This window comes from Callionymus lyra, chromosome 17 (genome assembly GCF_982586985.1).
Source record: "Callionymus lyra chromosome 17, fCalLyr1.hap1.1, whole genome shotgun sequence".
Lineage (NCBI taxonomy): Eukaryota > Metazoa > Chordata > Actinopteri > Syngnathiformes > Callionymidae > Callionymus > Callionymus lyra.
In genome coordinates, this window is record NC_141834.1 from 20757866 (window position 1) to 20777178 (window position 19313).

At 41.1% G+C, this 19313-nt stretch overlaps 1 protein-coding gene across 2 annotated transcripts in view; it reads right to left on the reverse strand.

The window, feature by feature from the left end:
• kirrel2 (kirre like nephrin family adhesion molecule 2) overlaps positions 1-19313 on the reverse strand; it is a 41134-nt gene that overhangs the window by 4528 nt on the left and 17293 nt on the right. For both annotated transcript variants that reach the window (XM_087812967.1, XM_087812966.1), the window contains exons 2-11: positions 13978-14133; positions 12466-12615; positions 10865-11022; positions 8274-8424; positions 7314-7419; positions 6974-7122; positions 5534-5661; positions 3163-3289; positions 2960-3060; positions 822-1020 (exon numbers count right to left, since the gene is read on the reverse strand). In XM_087812967.1, coding sequence (XP_087669093.1) covers positions 822-1020; positions 2960-3060; positions 3163-3289; positions 5534-5661; positions 6974-7122; positions 7314-7419; positions 8274-8424; positions 10865-11022; positions 12466-12615; positions 13978-14133 — 1425 coding nt within the window. The remainder of the gene's footprint in view (positions 1-821; positions 1021-2959; positions 3061-3162; positions 3290-5533; positions 5662-6973; positions 7123-7313; positions 7420-8273; positions 8425-10864; positions 11023-12465; positions 12616-13977; positions 14134-19313) is intronic.

A 19313-nucleotide genomic window follows, 5' to 3' on the forward strand; every position in this document is an offset into this window, starting at 1 on the left:
AAAGTTCCTTCTTCACCGGTGAATACAGTTCAAAGACAAAACCCTCTATATTTGTTATTGGTACATCTTCTTGTTTAGTCCAAACGTATCCATATATTGTTTATATTTTATTATTATATCTTCAGATAAAAACCTTGGGATGTGCACAAACACAAGTGTTTTTATTCCATGTCAAGAGGGTTTAAAACATGATTCAATCAGAAACTCAGGTTTCAAAGGTGATCAGAACTTTCGTAACAATAATAATTGAGCACATCTTCAGCGGGGGTGACTAAACTTTTAAAGAAAGGGGTCAAACTTGAAAAAAAAACTTCTCGAAGAACTAGAGTTCTGAATAAAAAATAACTCCCTTTCATACATGAAGGTCACGCAGCTTAAGGAAAAGTCGGGTTTTCAAAGAAAAATATTAGAATCACGACGAGCAGAGAACTTTAAAGAGCTCGTGTAACTCAACACTGACTTTTTCTTGCTTGTTATTTTTGGGGGTTAACCCCTGATTGCGCCTGATGGATCAATGTGAACGGGTGACAGTGGAATGTTTGCTACAGCTTAAGCCAAGTTAAATTCAAGACTTTTTTAAAACCATTTGGAATTTCATTTAAAACTAAATCAACCAAAAATTAAAAAAACCAAACCCTGTTGCCTTGTAATCTTGTAAATAAATGAATAAATATTATAGATGTAGACTTTAAACGAGCGTCAAATATTTTAAATACTTTGAATTGAAGACATGTTAGTGCTAAGTAAGTCCTTGTGTTTATGAACTTTTATGAAAAACCTTTTCAAGCAAACTGAAATAAAAGAGTAGAAAAGTAGCTAACCTTGTTCCTTCAGCGTGACCAGGGCGGTGCCGGAACCGAAGCGGTTCCAGGCGGTGCAGTTGTAGCGCAGCTGGAAGTCCTGGGCCTGCGTCTCGGACAGAACCAGGGAGGACACCACCCCGTGGTTGCTGGTCACCGTCTGCACCGAGTACCGTCCGGACGTGCCGGAGGAGAGGGTCAACTCTCCGAACGACCAGACCTTAAGGAGAGGGAGAAATAAAAAGAAAAAAGGTGGTTATTTGACGAAGCGAAGCTCGGTTTAAACCCCAGATCTCTGAGTCTAGTTCCTCCTTCTGTCGGGCGACGACCTTTAGGAGCCCGGCGCCCCGGCTCACGTCTAAGCGACCTCCCACGTTCGCCCGGCAGGTGAGGCCTGGAGGAGGTTTGGGAAGTGTAGCATAAAGTCAAGCCAGCAGGGCACCTGTCTCTCACTCCTCCTCACGCCCTAATTATCCTGCCTCGGCCCGGCGCTCGCTCGCTGGGTTCACGGGGGTCAGTCCAGCGATGCCTCCGGGGCCTCTAATTGAATGCAGTTTGGCTGAAACCCGCAGGAAGTCCGTCTCCCACAGCTCGCCTCGCTCTCTCCCTTCGCCCATAATTATTTGTTAGCATTAGCCGCGCCGCGCTCCGGAGGTGTGAAGGTGAGGTCGGGGTTGAAGCTAAGCTGTGCGGTTGTTGTGCGCCGTGTGCGAGGAAGTGTCGAGAGCGGAGCGTGACCACATTGACCGTCCTCGGCCGCGCCGTCTGGGTCGATGTGTTGCAGGAAGTCCGACGTCTACGCGCGCAACAAACTTCACGATTCACAATATATACCGTTTTATTACCATAGCATTGTATTAATATTTACAAGTGCACTGTATGTTTAATATCGTCCTACTGTGAACTTGCTGCTATGGCAACACAAGTGTTCCCAATGTAGGACGAACAAAAGAATATCTTATTAAAGCTTTTAATATTTCCTTTTTTACGCTGCTTCCATTATATCCGGTCGCCTTTTTATTCTGACTTTTACAGCTGTATGGAACTGTTTTAAATGTGTTGCTTTTGTCACTTTTTTACAAGATAACCTACATTTTTTCATCATTAAATTAAGTTTTTGAACATGGGGGGAAAAGGACTAGGCTTGATTTTGAGCTTCCCGACATAAGAACCCTGATTTATTAATCGCAATAACACATTTTACTAATTTTTCCGTTTATTATTCAATGTTTTTACCTGTTAACAAGTCACTTTCCAGCTGTTTTAGCTGGTTTAAAAGATTTTTTTTTTAAAGTTACACTACAGATTTCTTATGCATGATGTTGTGAGGGGCGTCGTGACCAAAATATGAAGCAAAAAAATGTCCTTTTTGTCAAAATCCCTTTTTGATTTAATAAATGCTCTCCAACTCCCTCTGGATTGGTTTTCCAAAAACTTATTCATCTCACTCCCTCTCAGTGAACTCATCATTGAAGTTGTACGTGTTTTTATCATCATGCGTACGAACTTGATCACTGATTTTTTATTTAGTATATTATTTATGAAGGTATATCAGTACCATCAGCATGTAACATGGTTGGAATACTTTCAGCCAATCATGTGACGGACGATCAGGTGACGAGGTAAAGTTAATTTTTCATAACAGATTCCAAAGCACCGGCATTGTCTAGTGGCAATAAAATACCTACATTTTATATTGAATTTTAAAAGACTACGGATTAGAAAACCTTATATATTATACTTAAATACTTAAATATTGGAATTATATAAAGAAACAATCCCTTTTTTTCAAAATATTCCCATTTTTTAATTAAATGATCAAAAAACAAACAAGCAACTAATTCAACCTTTCAATAAACAAGTTGTTCATTTCAATTATTCAATCAAAACTGATTATTTTAAATATATATATATGTTTTAATCAAATTGATCTAAAAATGAAATAAATAATTAAATTCTTTAAAATGTTAAATAAATCCAACTATTTAATAACCTACTCTCTGGCACTGATATATTTTAACTGTACTAAGATGCGAATGTAACTCAGTTAGTTACCATAATGGCAGTTATATGAGCGCAAAGGTTTATTTTAAGGTTCAGAACATGGTCACGCATACATGACCACCAGGAGGTTCATGTGTTTCTAGAGCCAGACTCACTATCTTGTCAGGAGGAGGGTTGCTGCCCACCCGGCACTCCAGCTTGCCCTTGGAGTGCTTGACGGCGTGCTGTGTGGCGTCCGCTGTGATGATGGGAGGACCTGGAGTTCGGGGAGAAAAAAAAGGAAAGTTTTACTCCAGCCCTCATTTGTGTCCTAATAGCCTGGCGAGGGGCGGCGAGGGGCGGCGAGGGCGGCGCTCACCGTTGACGGTCAGAGTCACGTCTCTCTCGGCGACTCCGATCCGGGGCACGATGGCCTTGCAGGTGTAGGTGCCGGCGTCCTCCTGCGTCACCGCCTTCAGCTGCAGAGTGTTGCCGTTGCTGAGGACCTGGTGTCGGAGAGAGAGAGCGAGAGAAGGGTTCTTAGAAATGGTCGTGAAGCTTTAATCACGGCATTAGATGCCCTAACCACCGCTGAGCGAGCGTGCTGCCGGAGAGACGCTTGTAATTAAACAGTAGGGACTGTGGTGTGAGCGGGCCTTAGCCTTTGGAGCCGCTCCACTCACTCACTCCTGAGCTCATTGATCCTGTCGTTCTATCACGCTGTGATTAATCCATTTACCCCGACTCCATCCTCCTTTCTTGCTCCCTCTCACTCCACACTCCCCCGCTTGTTCTCTTCAATTTTTTATTTCGCCGCACTTACAGAGAAACCCAATTAGTCCATTACTCATGGATGTGTGAGCGACGGCGGCGGGCGGGCGGGCGGGGGGGTCGAGGTGACGCCGTCGCTAATGCCGTCTCCGCTGGTCTGTACCTGAGGAACTACACACCGCGTTTGTGTGGCCCCTAATGAGGTCAAAGATCAATTATAAACTAGGGGTGTGTATTAGAAATAATTTGGAGATACGATACGTATCACGATACAGTGTCAACGATACCACATATCATGATACTGTAGTAACAAGGATATATGTGTAGTATTGTCCAGTACTTGACTCTGGTGTTACGATAGTGTAGTAACAAGTATATATGTGTAGTATTGTCCAGTATTTGACTCTGGTGTTGTGATAGTGTAGTAACAAATATATATGTGTAGTATTGTCCAGTATTTGACTCTGGTGTTGTGATAGTGTAGTAACAAGTATATATGTGTAGTATTGTCCAGTACTTGACTCTGGTGTTGTGATAGTGTAGTAACAAGTATATATGTGTAGTATTGTCCAGTATTTGACTCTGGTGTTACGATAGTGTAGTAACAAGTATATATGTGTAGTATTGTCCAGTATTTGACTCTGGTGTTGTGATAGTGTAGTAACAAGTATATATGTGTAGTATTGTCCAGTATTTGACTCTGGTGTTACGATAGTGTAGTAACAAGTATATATGTGTAGTATTGTCCAGTACTTGATTCTGGTGTTGTGATAGTGTAGTAACAAGTATATATGTGTAGTATTGTCCAGTACTTGATTCTGGTGTTGTGATAGTTAAGTAACAAGGATATATGTGTAGTATTGTCCAGTACTTGTCTCTGGTGTTGTGATAGTGTAGTAACAAGTATATATGTGTAGTATTGTCCAGTACTTGACTCTGGTGTTGTGATAGTATAGTAACAAGTATATATGTGTAGTATTATCCAGTACTTGACTCTGGTGTTGTGATAGTGTAGTAACAAGTATATATGTGTAGTATTGTCCAGTACTTGACTCTGGTGTTGTGATAGTGTAGTAACAAGTATATATGTGTAGTATTGTCCAGTACTTGACTCTGGCGGCTGGGAGTTGAATTGCAACACAAAAATGAATAATGCCAAAAATATTGAATGTTAATTGCTAAAAAAAAATATAACAATTTTATCTTACACATACTTTATATAAAATATATACAGTATGTTTTATAATTGGATAAAGTATTATGAAAAACATGTCTCTTGATTTAAGTAAATCTATATTTTTTCGCACCCCTAGTAGAAACTAACAATGTTATTTTGGATATTATTAATATGTTTTATTATTAATTGTCTCTAAATATGAGTTTTTGTTTACGGACTTTTGTCATTTATTGCCCTTAAAAAAAGTGCTTTTATATCAGAATAAAAACAATCGTGACTTTACGACTTGATTTTATACAATTTGATTCTTTATTGTTGCCTTGACAACAGCCACTGTTTAACATGTGGCACCTGAGGAAATTAAATTCACAACTACTTCTTCTCCGTCTGGAAAAATTGTACTTTGAAGAAATTGATGAAACCCAAAAAAGCCTTTTTTTTTTGACGCCCGTGACGGCGGGTGTGAAGTTAGCGATGTGTGTTCTCGCTCGACCGCCCTGACCCGCACCTGCGCCCCGAGATTGATTGATTGCCTAAGTGCTGTGACAGACCGTCATGTGCTGCGATGATGCTGCGATGAATCTGTCAGCGGACAGACAGTTCTCTGCCAGAGGCCGACTCAGCCCTGGGGGAACATGGCGAGCGCAGGTGTCGAGGAATCAGTCTGAGAATGTGTGAGGCGAACGTGTGATGGATTCATGCCTCAAGGCTGCGAACAAGTGTTTCTCCCCCGAGGTCTGATGTGGAGTGTGGGTACTGAGGCTCCATCACCGAGCTTCGCTGCCACTGTTTGTTTCCTCACCACAGTCGAGCCTTGTTTGGTCCAGGCCAGGGTGAGAGGAGGGTTTCCGGTCCAGGCACAGGTGAAGGCGGCGTCCATCCCTGTGTCCACCGTCATGGGTTTGGGCTCCGACAGCAACCGAGGACCGACTGCAAGAAGATGAAACACTTTTACATGAAACACATCTTTACTTGTAACATATTTCATTCAATTAAACATGTAAAAACGACAAATGTATTTTGGTTAATATATTTTGGTAAATATCTTGGTTAATAATCAATACAAGTCTCTAAATATGAGGATAGGATTTTATTTCTAGGACTTTTGTCATTTTTGTCAGTATTTATTGCCTCATAAAAAAGGAGTGAACATAAGAAATGTGTGCTTTAAGTGCTTTATATCAGATTTAAAGAAAATTAAACCACATCTGAGTCTTTAATTATACCCTATTGAATTAAATTAAACATAAAACCCAGGAATATATTTTGTTAATTTAGTTGGTTCAAAGGGTTTTTGTTTGTAAAAATAAAGCTAATATAATAATATTAATAATAATAATAACAATAATACAGTTAAATAATAAATATTGATAAAATTGAATACACATCTTTACTTGTAACATATTTCATTCAATTAAACATGTAAAAAACACAGATGTATTCTGTTAATTTAGTTAAAGGTATTTTGGTTAATATCTAGTCGAAACAAAATAATCAATACTAGTCTCTAAACATGAGGATAGGATTTTATTTTTAGGACTTTTGTCATTTTTGATTATTATTTATTTATTATTTATTAGTTATTTATTAAGAGTCTTTACTTATACCCTATGGAATTAAATTACACATAAAAACCCAGGACTATATTTTGTTAATTTAGTTGGTTCAAGGTATTTGTGTTTGTAAAAATAAAGCTAATATAATTATATTATTAACAATAATAATAATAATACAGTTAAATAATACATATTAGAAAAATATGTTGAATTAAATTAAATTTAGCTAGCTAGCTGTTGTGATGCTAAATGGTTTACTAGCAGTCACAATGATCAGATATGTATGGATATTACTAACTAAACAAGCATGTTTAATTGATTTTACTTTACTTTTAATGCTAACTATCTGTTAGCTAATTTTCTACTTTAGCAACACTATTTATATGGAACTAGCATAGCAGGCTAGCCTCACTATATTAGCACTATTATACACTTTTGGGTTTTTATCCCAGCAATGCAAGTTACTTAGGTAACATCTTTTGAGTTTAATACTTTAATATAGCAATAAAACAATTAAAATAGATGATATATAGCACTCTATTATTTATTAGTTAATGTTTAACCAGTTAGCATGTTGATAGCGTAGCTCGTTAGCAAAATGGTGGAAATTTGCTTCTGTTTTCCTTGTATTTTTTCAGTTTAGTTTTCTATCTCTTGCATATTTGTACAGTAAACAATGAACTTACATTGCACGTCCACCAGGGTGCTGACGTTGGTGCTGCCCACAGAGTTGGAGACCTCGCAGGAGACCGGGTCGGTGAAGTAGGAGTGGTCCACCGTCACCTCCAGACTGTCCCCGTTGGCCTCGGAGACGGGGACGCCACCCTTGGCCCACCTGGGCGAGACGGATCATGACATCAGGGTGAGCGTTCTCTCCTCGAGTGGCTATTAGAGGATTCACGCCCAGAGCATCGACGTGTCCATTAACCTCAATTATTCATGCTCGCAACATTATCAGGAAGTTTTTCGGATCCAGCGTCGTTTTCCCGTAAATATCGGACGGAAAAGTTTTTAGTGGGTAAATACCTGTATCCGGTGATCTCTGGGTTGGCCGAGGCGGCGCAGATGAAGAGGACTTTGGCTCCTTCGGCTACAGTCTGAGGCTGGACCGACAGAGTCACGGTCGGAGGGTCTAGAGAGAAAACAACAAAATGTTGTTGTTGATCATTTCCTGAAGGGGCCTCATTATTTACAGGATTTGTTTGAGAAGACAAATTTAATAAAAAAAAAGGGCCATAATATGATAAAACCTATGTTAATAGTAGGGAATAATAATGTATTATATGTATATATCTGTCTATATTATATTTAGACACTCTAGGAAGACGGAAGAAGTTGTAACTTTTTGTTTTAAAACGGATATATGTCGCATCGGATTTAAAAGCTGCTGGAGTCCATTGTATCCTCTCGCTCTCAGTCATCGCCGGGATCTCACAGAAATTTTATTTATCCTTTTTGCTGCGGAGGACGTAATGACTGCTGCCATCTAGAGGCTTAATTGTTTAATTGCAGCACAACAATTAACAAACGCCGTGAATATTTTTGCATGTTAATTGTTAATAAAAAATAAATATTTTAAAAACACTTCATTGAACTGTAAACCATAAAATAACTATTTAAAAAAATTAATTGGATTTCAATTCCCAAAAACACCGATAATAAATATGTGATAACAATAAACCAATGCCTTTGTTAAAATGATTTTATTGTTTATTTAATTAAATTATTTTTAGTTTTATTTATTGTGTTAAATAACTGTGGACAAAACCTATATCATTCAATTAATTTATGACAGACTATAGACAATAATACTCATAAAAGAACAAATAAAAAGAATGAAAAAAAAACTATAATTTTAGAACTAGTAATAAATGATCAATATAAACAGACTATTCTTCGTTGCTTTACATGATTAATCTTGTGGTTTCAACGTGTATCATGTTGTTAGATCTGAGATCTTCATGACGATGTGTGTTTTCTACTCACGCTGAACGTTGATGGTGATGGAGGTTTGTCTCCCAGCAGGGGCCGCCGGGTTGAGGACCCTGCAGGTGTAGGTGCGACCCGAGTCGCTGTCTTCAGGGACGATGGGGAGCATACTGACCGCCGTCTCCCTCTTCCCGTCCTCCATCGGAGTCTGTGAGTGTCAACAGAAATCAGTGTCGGACATAAAATAAATATAGAAAATAAATACATTTAGAAATTTTAAAAAAGGAAAAACAATCAAAACGATTTAAGTAAAATGAAAAACGTGAATAAAACAACTATACAAAAGAAATACATTTAGAATTAAAAAAATAAGTAAATACAATTAAACAAGAAAAGTAAAACACAAATAATGCGAATAAAATAAATATACAAGGAAAAAATCATTTTAATAAGTATTAAAAAAAATATGTAAATACTATGTAAACTAACAAATTTGAATAGAATAATTATATAAAAATAAATACATTTTAAATAAAATAAAAAAGTAAATTCAATAAAAACAAATTAAGTAAAAAAAAAAGGTGAATAAAATAAATACATTTAGAATTAAAAATAAGTGAATACAATAAAAACTATGCAAGTAAAAATAATAAAATAAAAATTAAATAAATATAGAAAATAATTACAATTACAAATAAAAAATAAGTAAAAACAATAAAACGCTTTAAGTCAAATAAAAAAGGGAATAAAATAATTACATTTAAAAACAAAAATTAAAAATGATTTAAGTAAAGTAAAGAAATGTAAATAAAATAAATATACTGAAATAAATACATTTAGAATTTAAAAAAACAAGTAAAAACAATAAAAACAATTAAAGTAAAATAATGAAATGTGAATAAAACAAATATATAAAAATTAAATAAATGAGTTAATGAGTTAAAAAACAAATAAAACTGATAGATAAATAATAATTAATTAATTGCAACCGAAATACTCAATAAAAGGTTTGTTTCATCTCTGATGTCCACGCCGTGACTTCATACAGGATTGATTTTGAACATAAAAAGTAAAATAACATCAAAGTCTTTTGGACACAAAACCAGAGAGTCATCGTGGTAAAGCTGATGTAATCATGTATCATATTCCAGAGTTGATGTTTTTACTTCTTGGCACAGGACGTTGTGCTGTCTCAACATCGCCGCGTCTTGTTTGCTCTGATCTATGAAATGTTTTCGCTGCGCCGAGGAAATCAATACGCCTGAGTGAGCGAAGATGCTGCCTCTTGTTTTTAGAAGAAAAATATGCATTTATTTTGGCTGCCGCCTGACGGAGGAGGTGGTGTCACAAGACGTGAACATCATCCTCGCGCTTCCATCAAATCACTACCTCCGACAACTTCCAGTCCTGTTTCCGGAGCAAAGAGTGTTTTTTTTTTTTTTCCCTCTCCTCCGCTATCTCCTCGCCCACCCCCTCCGTCGCTCCCTGCTGGCTCTCGCCTCCTTAAATGTGGTGTTTAGCGTCGTTTAGCGTGGTCAGGGAGCATGAAAGATGTGACACTTTCCCAGCCGTGGCTCGGCTCACGCTCCGACGCATCCTTATTGTGTTTCTGCATTGTTGTGGAAGATTTCTCCTCGGCACAAACTCTACTGTATGAAACGCTCATGCCTGTCTGAGCTTTGGCATGCTCCAGTTATGCTGTGGTGTCGCTGCATTGGGGCGGGCGGGGTGGGGGGGTTGCATGGGAGGAGGTGTGTGTGGGTCAGGCTTGAGTGAGAATGGGGGGCGGCGAGGGGGAGACGGTGCTGCAGTGAGGGGGTGACAAATCTTTCGGAGGGGAAAAAGGCGGTGATGGATGGAAGAAAACCCGAGGGGGAAGAAAATATAAAAGAGGAGATAAACCTCGTGAGGAAATCGTCTGTTTCAAATTACACCATCTTCACAAACTCGTAAATGTTGTGTTATCACTTGTACCACCCCGTGACAGACGAGGCAGCCCTTCATTTTGAGGGTTAACGCTTTGATTTACTTCTTTAAATGTCCTCAGTTTGATGTTGGAGATGAAAGGTTTTTGGTATTTTTAGGAGATCACAGACTTAAATCTTCAAGAATATAAGAAACATTAGTTAATGTCACACACGGAACTAGTACAACTATCACTGCTGTCGACCAGCGTGTCGTGGGGTGGTTAAGATTCATCTTAATAACCATATCTAACTACTCAAAACAGCCAATACATTTAATCGTGTGGGTGTTTGTTTGCTTGAGACCTTGGCTCCTGAGTGACGCCCCTGAAAGAAACTGTGTCTTTGTAATAGCCAGAACTTATAAGTGTTATATATGGGAAACGATTCTTTTATTTTTTAACAAAATAAAGTATTAAAGGCATATCTTTTTTATTCAAGATCATGAAAAGTTTGATAAGAGTTTTGAATGACTATATCAGGTACTTTTTTTTTTTTAAGACCTTCGAAGCGAGGAGATATTTTCAGTTTTCGTTTAAAAAAAAGAACCAGAAAGTCTCAATTATTCATAACGTTGACATTGAAAAGTGAAATGTCAATATATTTTGATACTTTTTTTGAGTGACCGGGTCTCCGTGTGAAAGTCCGACTGATGAACCGTGCACCCCTACGGTTACGGCGTACCTTGGCGTAGATGGCCGTCTCCATCACTTCTCCGTCTCGGTACCAAGTGATCTCAGCGGCGGGTTTGGCTCCCGAGGCTCTGCAGGTGAGGTTGTGCAGAGCGTGCGCCTTCAGACGGACCACCGGACCGCCCTCCACCACCGGGTCGGACGGAGGAACTGCGGAACAAACACAACCATTCAGACCAAACAACAAACTTCAGCTTCGGGGCAAGAAAACGACCAGCGCTGGAGCACAGACCGGAGTATTTCAGCCGCTCGTCTTCTTAACAAGACACACAAGTGATAGAAAACACTCTTGTTGGTTTCCTTGCATTAATATTGTTCTATTTGCTCTCGCCGTCGCCGCTGTGTTTTCGAACGGAATTGCTTTATTTGTTCATTTATTTGCATGGTTTCGCACGCGACAGTGGCAAGTGGAGCGTGCCGCCGCCCCTGATGAAGGCGTCCATCTCCCCGACCAATAAGGGAAGGCGTAAACACGGGGTGTTGTGTTTGGCCTTTTTTTTTTCTCGCTTCCTCCGCCAACCAATTTCACTGTGTGTATGTGAATTGTCAGAGGTCCTTCCGTCGCCGCGGCGCGGACACTAATGGAATCCGAGAGCTAGGTGATTTTAATTTCCACGCCGATTCCCCCGACTGCACTCACGCTGTTGACTTCTTTGACTGCGCCGGGATTGCTTCGGTCGCCCCTGCGCCCACAAACACAGGGCCGCGGACGAGAGCCACCCTCATTGTTCGGCTAATGACTCGCATTAAACTAATTCTCTCCTGATCTTCCTCAGCAAACTTTGTGAATTCAGAAGGATTTCGAACCCGAAGATAAAATACATTCGATTTAGACACTCTAGGAACACGGAATAGTTGTAACTCTGTTTTAAAACGAATATATGTCCAGACATTGGCTTTAAAAACTGCTGGAGTCCACTGTATCCTCTCGTCCTCAGTCATCGCCAGGATTTCACAGAAATTTCATTAATCCTTTTGCTGCGGAGGACGTAATGATTGCTGCCATCTAGAGGCCATAAGTTTAATTGCGGCACCAAAATGAACAAACCCCGTGAATATTTTGCATGTAAATTGTCAATAAAAAAAAAAAAAAAATTTTACAAACACTTTATTGAACTGTTAACCATAAAATAATTATTGTAAAAAAATAAAATTGGATTCCAAAGCCCAAAAACACCCATAATAAATATGTGGCATCGCACGGATTTAGAAGAAAATAGTTTTGCGGTTAAAGATTCACGTCCGATGGGGAAGCATGACTGACAGCTCTCGTTAAAAGAGTGACGTTCTCTCGAGCGCCACCAGATGCCAGCAGTGCTTCTCTGATTCCCATTCCCACGAGACCCCGCCGTCCTCTCCCTCCACCTCTGCGTGAGGAAGTAGATCACTCACATCACGTTAATGTAAAATCTGCCTCGCGGTTGACAAATGTCGTGGCTCACTGTGGAATGTGCTGAACTGTGCAGAGTCTAGCGCGAGGAGGATGTTTCTATTCTACTAGTTAAAAGATCACAGTCGGGGGGGGGTGATTGAGACGTTGTCCCCGAGGCCGGTGGACTCCTGGGGGGGTCGGGTGGGGTCGGGGGGTCTTACCTAGCACGGTGAGCTTGGCCCGGTGCGAGCGCAGACCCGCCTGCGTGGCTTGACACTCGTACACGGCGTCGTCCACCAGGTCGGCCGAGTCGATCAGCAAGCTGTGCTCGCCTGATAGTGGGTCGCCCATTAAGGAGTAGCGTGTCCAGCCTGTGTGAGAGAACAGAGTGAGACACAAACAAAAACCTCGGCTGAAAAATGAAAGGCGTGTGAGAACGAACGGACGCGAACAAAAGCACAAAAACGTGGCAAAGCTCTTTAAGACGAGGAATGAAAGCGACCGGCGTGTCGCTGAGCCGTCGAGCTAGCCCAGGATTCTTTCCAGCGCTCAACACGTGAGAGAACGCCGGACACAATACAAAGATGGAAGGTCAAGAACCACCACCTCCTCGCACGTCCGCCACCCGCCTAAATGTCACGGGGACAAAAGCCAATTGATTAGCTTCCGTTCCGACGGGATTTAAAATACCGAGCGACCGAATGAAAGTCCGGCGTTTGCGCGGCGGCGTCTCTGCGCGGTGCATCGACTCAACCTTCATCTGAGGAGAGACACTGAACGCTGACAGGAAGACGTTTGGTTTCTAATAAGAGCATCGATCGAGAAAGTAATAAACACAGCCAGAGCAAAAGTTGCATCAACACTTGAGTGAGCGCTTCAGGTTCATGAAGCAAATACTACAGATACTATCAATGTATTGTTTTTACCTAGAAGTAATATTTCGTTTTACAACCACCCTGTAACACTTTTAGTCTATTGCAAAGACACTGTTTCTTTGGGTGACATGGCAAGTAAGTTCCAAAGCTTTTGATTTGCTAACGAAAAACAGAGCTAGCTGGTATATTACGCTTCGTATCCAACGTATATTTGGAGGATTAGAATCAACATTTTGTCCATTCATTCAGTCCATAATCGCCAATTAGAAAAATATATATATATTTATAGAACTAACAGGAATTTTGATTTGAAACGATGAATATTGTGGAAAAAAATGAATGACTTATGTCTCGAATTGAGTTAATGTTGTCTGTTAAAATATGGCTAAAAAAAAACCCTTTTCTTTTTATAAATTTTTATGGAAAATCCTAAAAAAGAAATTCTTATTGTAGATTATTTTTGTTTAACATTAAAATGCCGAAATGTATTATTAAAAGTGGAAATGGCACCTGTGTAGTCAAGTGACCCATAAATATAACTTTTTCAGAAGTTATATTAAGTGTTAAAAATGTAAATGTGCCATATTGAATACAACAAAATATACTATGAAACAAAAACACAGTCGCTACTAAGACTGTTGAGGTTCATGTGTGTGGATGTGTCAAAATAAAAATAATGGATTGAGACAATATAGATTATTCAGAAACTAGGTTCAAATAACCAACTTTCTAGGAGAGTTTTTCCAAATTTGGTATTTGATTTTGTAAAGTAAGTTGAATTAAATGTTGTTTTCTACCATTTTAACTGAACCAACTGAAGATTCCTGACACGCCCAGCGGTCGAGAGAGGGGTCGTACCTGGTAGATCTCTCTCCCCTCCCAGCGCGAGTCCATCTTTGGTCCACTGAACCATCCCCCTGTAGCCCACGATGACGCAGGGGAGAGTCACCGACTGCCCCGACACGACCACCTGGTCCTGGGGCTGCTGGGAGAAGTAGGCGGCTTGGGTGGCGGCTGCAACACAGACGACAAGAGAAGGAAAAAAAATGAAATCTTCTGCAAAGGAGTATTTCACACAGAATTCATTAAAAGCCATAAAATAAGAAGGTGTGCAGAATATTGCTAATGGCATTTTCTGAAATTGGCACTAAAGTTCCGCAGCTCTGGCAGCGCGGAGTGGAAAAAGTGAAAATTGCACTGTCAGGGATTTGGGAAAGTAAAAGAGGGCAGAGCTACAGGAGCAGGTCTTCTCACTCTTTTGATGACGTTTGCTGAGTGAGGATGGAACGGGGCTGACATGCCAGCCATTATTTCATCCCTATAAATGTGGCTCCTAAGAGGAAGCTGTACTTCATCACTTATTTAACTCCTTCCCGAGACCATATGCTTATACGCTCGCTGGCACGGAGCGATCTGTGGACAGGAATCTTCCACTTCCCCCCCTCCGCACACTATTCCCCTCCTTTTAAAAAAAAGAAAAAAGGATGTTAAACAATCCCAACTCCATTAAAGTTCCCGCGGGACACCTGCCACTATCCCGTGTCGTGGCGTCGCTGAGCTCACGCTCGGCTCGCGACACATCTGCAGTGTTTGTGTGCGAGGATAGTAAAGATTAGGCGTTACACACCCAACTGGCAGCGAAGATGGCAACACTCCAGAGGTAACTAATCCTTGGGAAGAGAGGCAGTTGGTTGGTTATCTAAGTGGGGTGTCAGAGTGAGTCGGGACTTAAAAAGAGGAAAAAAAAAAAAAACCTTCTTTCAGTCTCTGTCTCTCTTTCTTTGTTGCTGAGTGGAGAATGGAAGGGAAGGGGGACAGAGGAAGATAAAGAGTGTTCTATTCAGGCAGTGTTAAGCCCCCCTGAACTGCTTCTCGTGGTGGGAGCGCTTAAACAGACTGGGTTGCCCCCCCCCACGCACCCCCTTCTTGCAAAGAAAGCTGCTGAAAGGAGGGCAACATACGGCGACCAGAGACGCGCTATTGTCCTCTTGTCCCTCTTTTTTAATAGGCCTCTTCATTTCCAATCAATCCTGCTAAATGCAAGTTTAATAGCTTTTCAATAGGAGCCCCCCCCCCCCACCCCCCCGCCCTCACCCCTGGAGGGTCGCTGGGATTCCTCCCTCTCACCCTTTTCAGCCCCTCAACCCCTCCATTCTTCCCAGCACTTCATTCCGGTTTGAAAGAGGCTCACAAAGTTGAGTGTTTATTCCGTAGTCAATTATCTACTTCATTTCAGGGTGAACACCCCCCCCTGTACCCCAGTCCCTGCTAACACCCACCGGCACAATTAAAGCTGCCAAACAGTGAGCTCGTCATAAACGTGAGTCCTCCGTCCCGTTACCCCGTCCCTCGCCAAACAAGCCGTAAATACACAAGTTGAGTCGGGGATCGGCTGTTAAGCGTTTAGCAGCGGCTGACAACTCGCAGTGACGGCCACAAAAGAATCCATCGCGCCGTCTGTCTATCTCCCCTCCAAACCGTCTCTTTTATAGGCCGTCGACGGCATCCGGCGCCAGTTAGAGATTTTTTCACTCGTAATCGCAACAAAACAAACATTGATTGCAATTAAGTATCTTGCCCCGAGTATCTAAATGTTTACAATGCATAATAATTCACAGCATTGCCTGATTGTTTAGATGGATTACCAACATTGAATTTCTTCCCTCGCTCACCCACACACCATTTCTTATGCCGGCAATTTGCAATTAACTTCACACACATTCATATGCGGCGATACAAATATAGAGTGCATGTGCCGTAGCGAACGTCTTAGCGCCGTACCAGTGATTCATTGCTCTCCGGATCCCTGTTTGAAAACGCTCAACAGAACATCTCAACTGGCTAATGACTCATGCCAGATTCCTTTAATTCCTCCTTGCTGAATTAGACAATTCGTTGACGGTGTATTAGCAGTTTAATTACATGAATATATTTCTGATGAGGGGGGAGCAGGAGGGCGAGACAAAAGGGTGGAAGAGGAGGCAGAACGGCGGAGGAGAGAAGTGATTCATTTCCAGAGAAAGAGAAAAATGTCTTGATTTGAGCAAAGTTTTCTTGGCAAGAATTAACTCATCGTTCACTGTCACATATGTCAAAAGATTTTCTCTAAATAAAACAACTAGTATTTTCACCTCCTTCCTTGTTTACAATTTGTATTTAGGCAACATTTAGTGAAAAAATAAAACTAGGTCATGTACTTTTCTCTAAAACACAATAATATTAATAACATTTGTCCTTTTTAGTAGTTTTTTTTTCTAGCATTTACTTCCTGTTTTGTCCATCATACAAGTAATACACAATTTGATTCTTTAAATCGTGTATTACTGTATTTCTGGTAATTTCAAGTCATTACGACCCTTTCATACATTTGGTTTTTAAGTTTTTCCATCGTATTCCAGGCATTTTCGTTCATTATTTCTACACATATCTTAGATAAACATGTGCAAATGTGCAGTAACTGCAAAAGCAGTTCTTTCATTCGTGAAATACTTTCATATTTACCGGTGAAAGTGTCGCACTCTTGCGTGTACACAGGGCTTTAGAGAACAACATTTCTGCTTTACCTTCCCCGGCGTGAAGTCTCAACCCTCCGTAACAAGGTCAGAACACATTTGGCCTGAAACGTTCTAATCCGGATTTCTCAAAGTGGAATATGATTTCACGCCCAGGGATGTGCACGAGGCTGAGTTGGTCTGCGTGTGTTCCTTTAAACGTGTTTGCTGTCAGACGCAGTGTGTTTATGTCATACTTGTGCACGGGAGTAAACGTGTGAAGAGGGTGGGGAAGCGTTAATAGGCACCGGGAGGCACATTTAGCCGTTCCTTTTGACACAGTGACTTTGCTGTTTCTGTCACATCGTCACAGTTTAATGCAAAGCAGCCTCTCAGGCTCGGCCGCGGCCGGTTAAAGAGCTTTGCCGTGACCCCGGCGTCGCCCGCGCTCTCCCTCCTTCGCCTGATAGAGATACACTCACATCGGGAAGGGATCAGGAGACGGACAGATGTCAGGAATGATCCATCCACCGCTCGACATCTGCCTTGATAGGAGTAGATTGAGCCGGTCACTCTCTGCGTTTGTGTTTGTGTGCCATGAAGCTAAAGTCTCGCAAGTCACGGCCGCTGCAAAGATAATCTACCATAATCTTTCCGTTCAGGGTTAAAAGAAAGGGCGATGGAAGATTACCTCTATAGGAAGGGGAAACTAAAACAATAACAAGATAAAATAAAAACAAATAAATCATATTTAAGGGTTAATTTACTCAAAATTCAAACTTCATTTATTTTCTACTCGCCTGACAAGGGTAGCGATTATTTTTTAGATTAATCTGTTCCGTTTTTGAGCAACAGGCAAAAATGTTTATTCATTTTAATGTAGCGAAAGCAGCTCGGGTTAATCTAGCTCAATGTCGCACTTAAAAACATCCAAATACCACAGTACTTATCGTCCATAACGTCCATCTTGTATTGATGCCTCGACGAGAAGAATTGTTCAGGAAAATCTTAAACAAGTCTGTCTTTTAAGCTTGTTTTTAGGAGATGATGCTAGGCTATTTGCTAGGCTAGCTGCTAGGCCAACATTCCTGATAAATACACATTAATATACAGACCCAGAGTACTTCCTGTCAGTGTAGGCTGATGCCCTAGCAGCTAGCTTAGCAAATAGCCTAGCAGCATCCGCTAAAAACAAGCTTTAAATACAGACTTGTATACAGACGTTTTTCAGGTAAAAATCCTTGTTTCTCTAAAAGGAACGTATTACTAGATAAGTTAAGAACATGTTATCTTTGACTCCACATGTGGCCCCCGAGACAACACCTTGCCCACGCCAGGTCTGGTTTTGGCGATTGACGCTTCAATGTGGAAGTAGAGTATCTCAAAGAGGCCAACACTCATTCCCGATTCACTATTCAGTCCCGTAAGCTCTATAAATACAAGCGCTCTCGACTTTGACGGGACGATTTGCTCCGTGCAGTAATAATTCAAAACCTTAAAAAAAAAAATACAGCTTCATATCTTCTTGCCATTCTTCCAGCGATGTCGGTGGCCAAGTGCTTCACCCAGCTGGTGAGTTTCCTCCGTGAATGATTGGAGAAAATGAACAGAAAAACAGACAAAAACCACAGCACAAAAACAAGGCAATTGGCAAAAAAAAGTGTCATGCTTGGAATAAACAAGCCCTCTCCCCAAATGCCATCTATTGTGCCGTGTCTCGATAAGACTTCTAAATCGGGCAGCGGAATACGAGCTCCGTTTCTCTCTGTATGGAATTATTATCCCTTTGTTTCCAGTCAGCCTCTTTTGTCTCCCCATGCATGTGTGTGTACTCATGTGCGTTGTGTACGGACGGAAAGTGGCGTGGAAGTAGTCGGACCGAAGAGTGGGTCCCGGAGGGGGACCCCGAGCACCCATCGCATGTTTGATCTGGCTGCTAAGCTCATTACTAGGAGTCCTACCCAAACTTGTGAAGGCTCGAAGGGGAACCGACAACACATACCACCCACCAACCCTTGGCAGCGCGGCACCCACTCCTCGCTCCGCATGTGTGAGCATCTCTGTTTTCCTTTGACACGAGCCGTTTCAAACAGCTTTAGCTTATGTTTTCCCAGATGGCCTTCTCTCTCATACCTTAATACTGACTGACCTCTCTTAAATCTGCTCTCTCCCACGTTGCATTCCAGCTGCCCTCTCACCCACTCCCTTTTTTCCTATTCTGCATTTTTTCTGCCCAAATTGCAGTCTAACCGCTTTTTAAGAGCAGTTTCGCTGGAGTTTAATCCTCCTAGCAACCTCTTTCAGCTTTTATTCTATTGTGGGAAATCTTGGCTCAGGACTAGACCCCTTTTTAAAGGGTGGACTGGCTTACCCTCCGTGCACTGCCCCCCCACCCCCTGAGCCAAGGGTATTTCACCCCCCCAAAGAAAATCTCCACCGTCTTCCCTCACTTTCCTTTTTATTATATTCATTATTCCATCACGAAAAATGTCTTGATGGTTTATTTTTCTTCTAGTTACCTCCAAGAGACGGTATGCTGGCGCGAAACCCTAAAATAAGTTTTCAATATTGGTTTGTGCTCACAGGAGTGATTTTACTGTCGTGTTTGGATTTTTTTGGTTTACTTGTGCGGCTACCGACCACAACTGCTCATGTTCTCAGTGTAAACAAGCAAAGAAAACTGATACAACTATTAGTGACAAA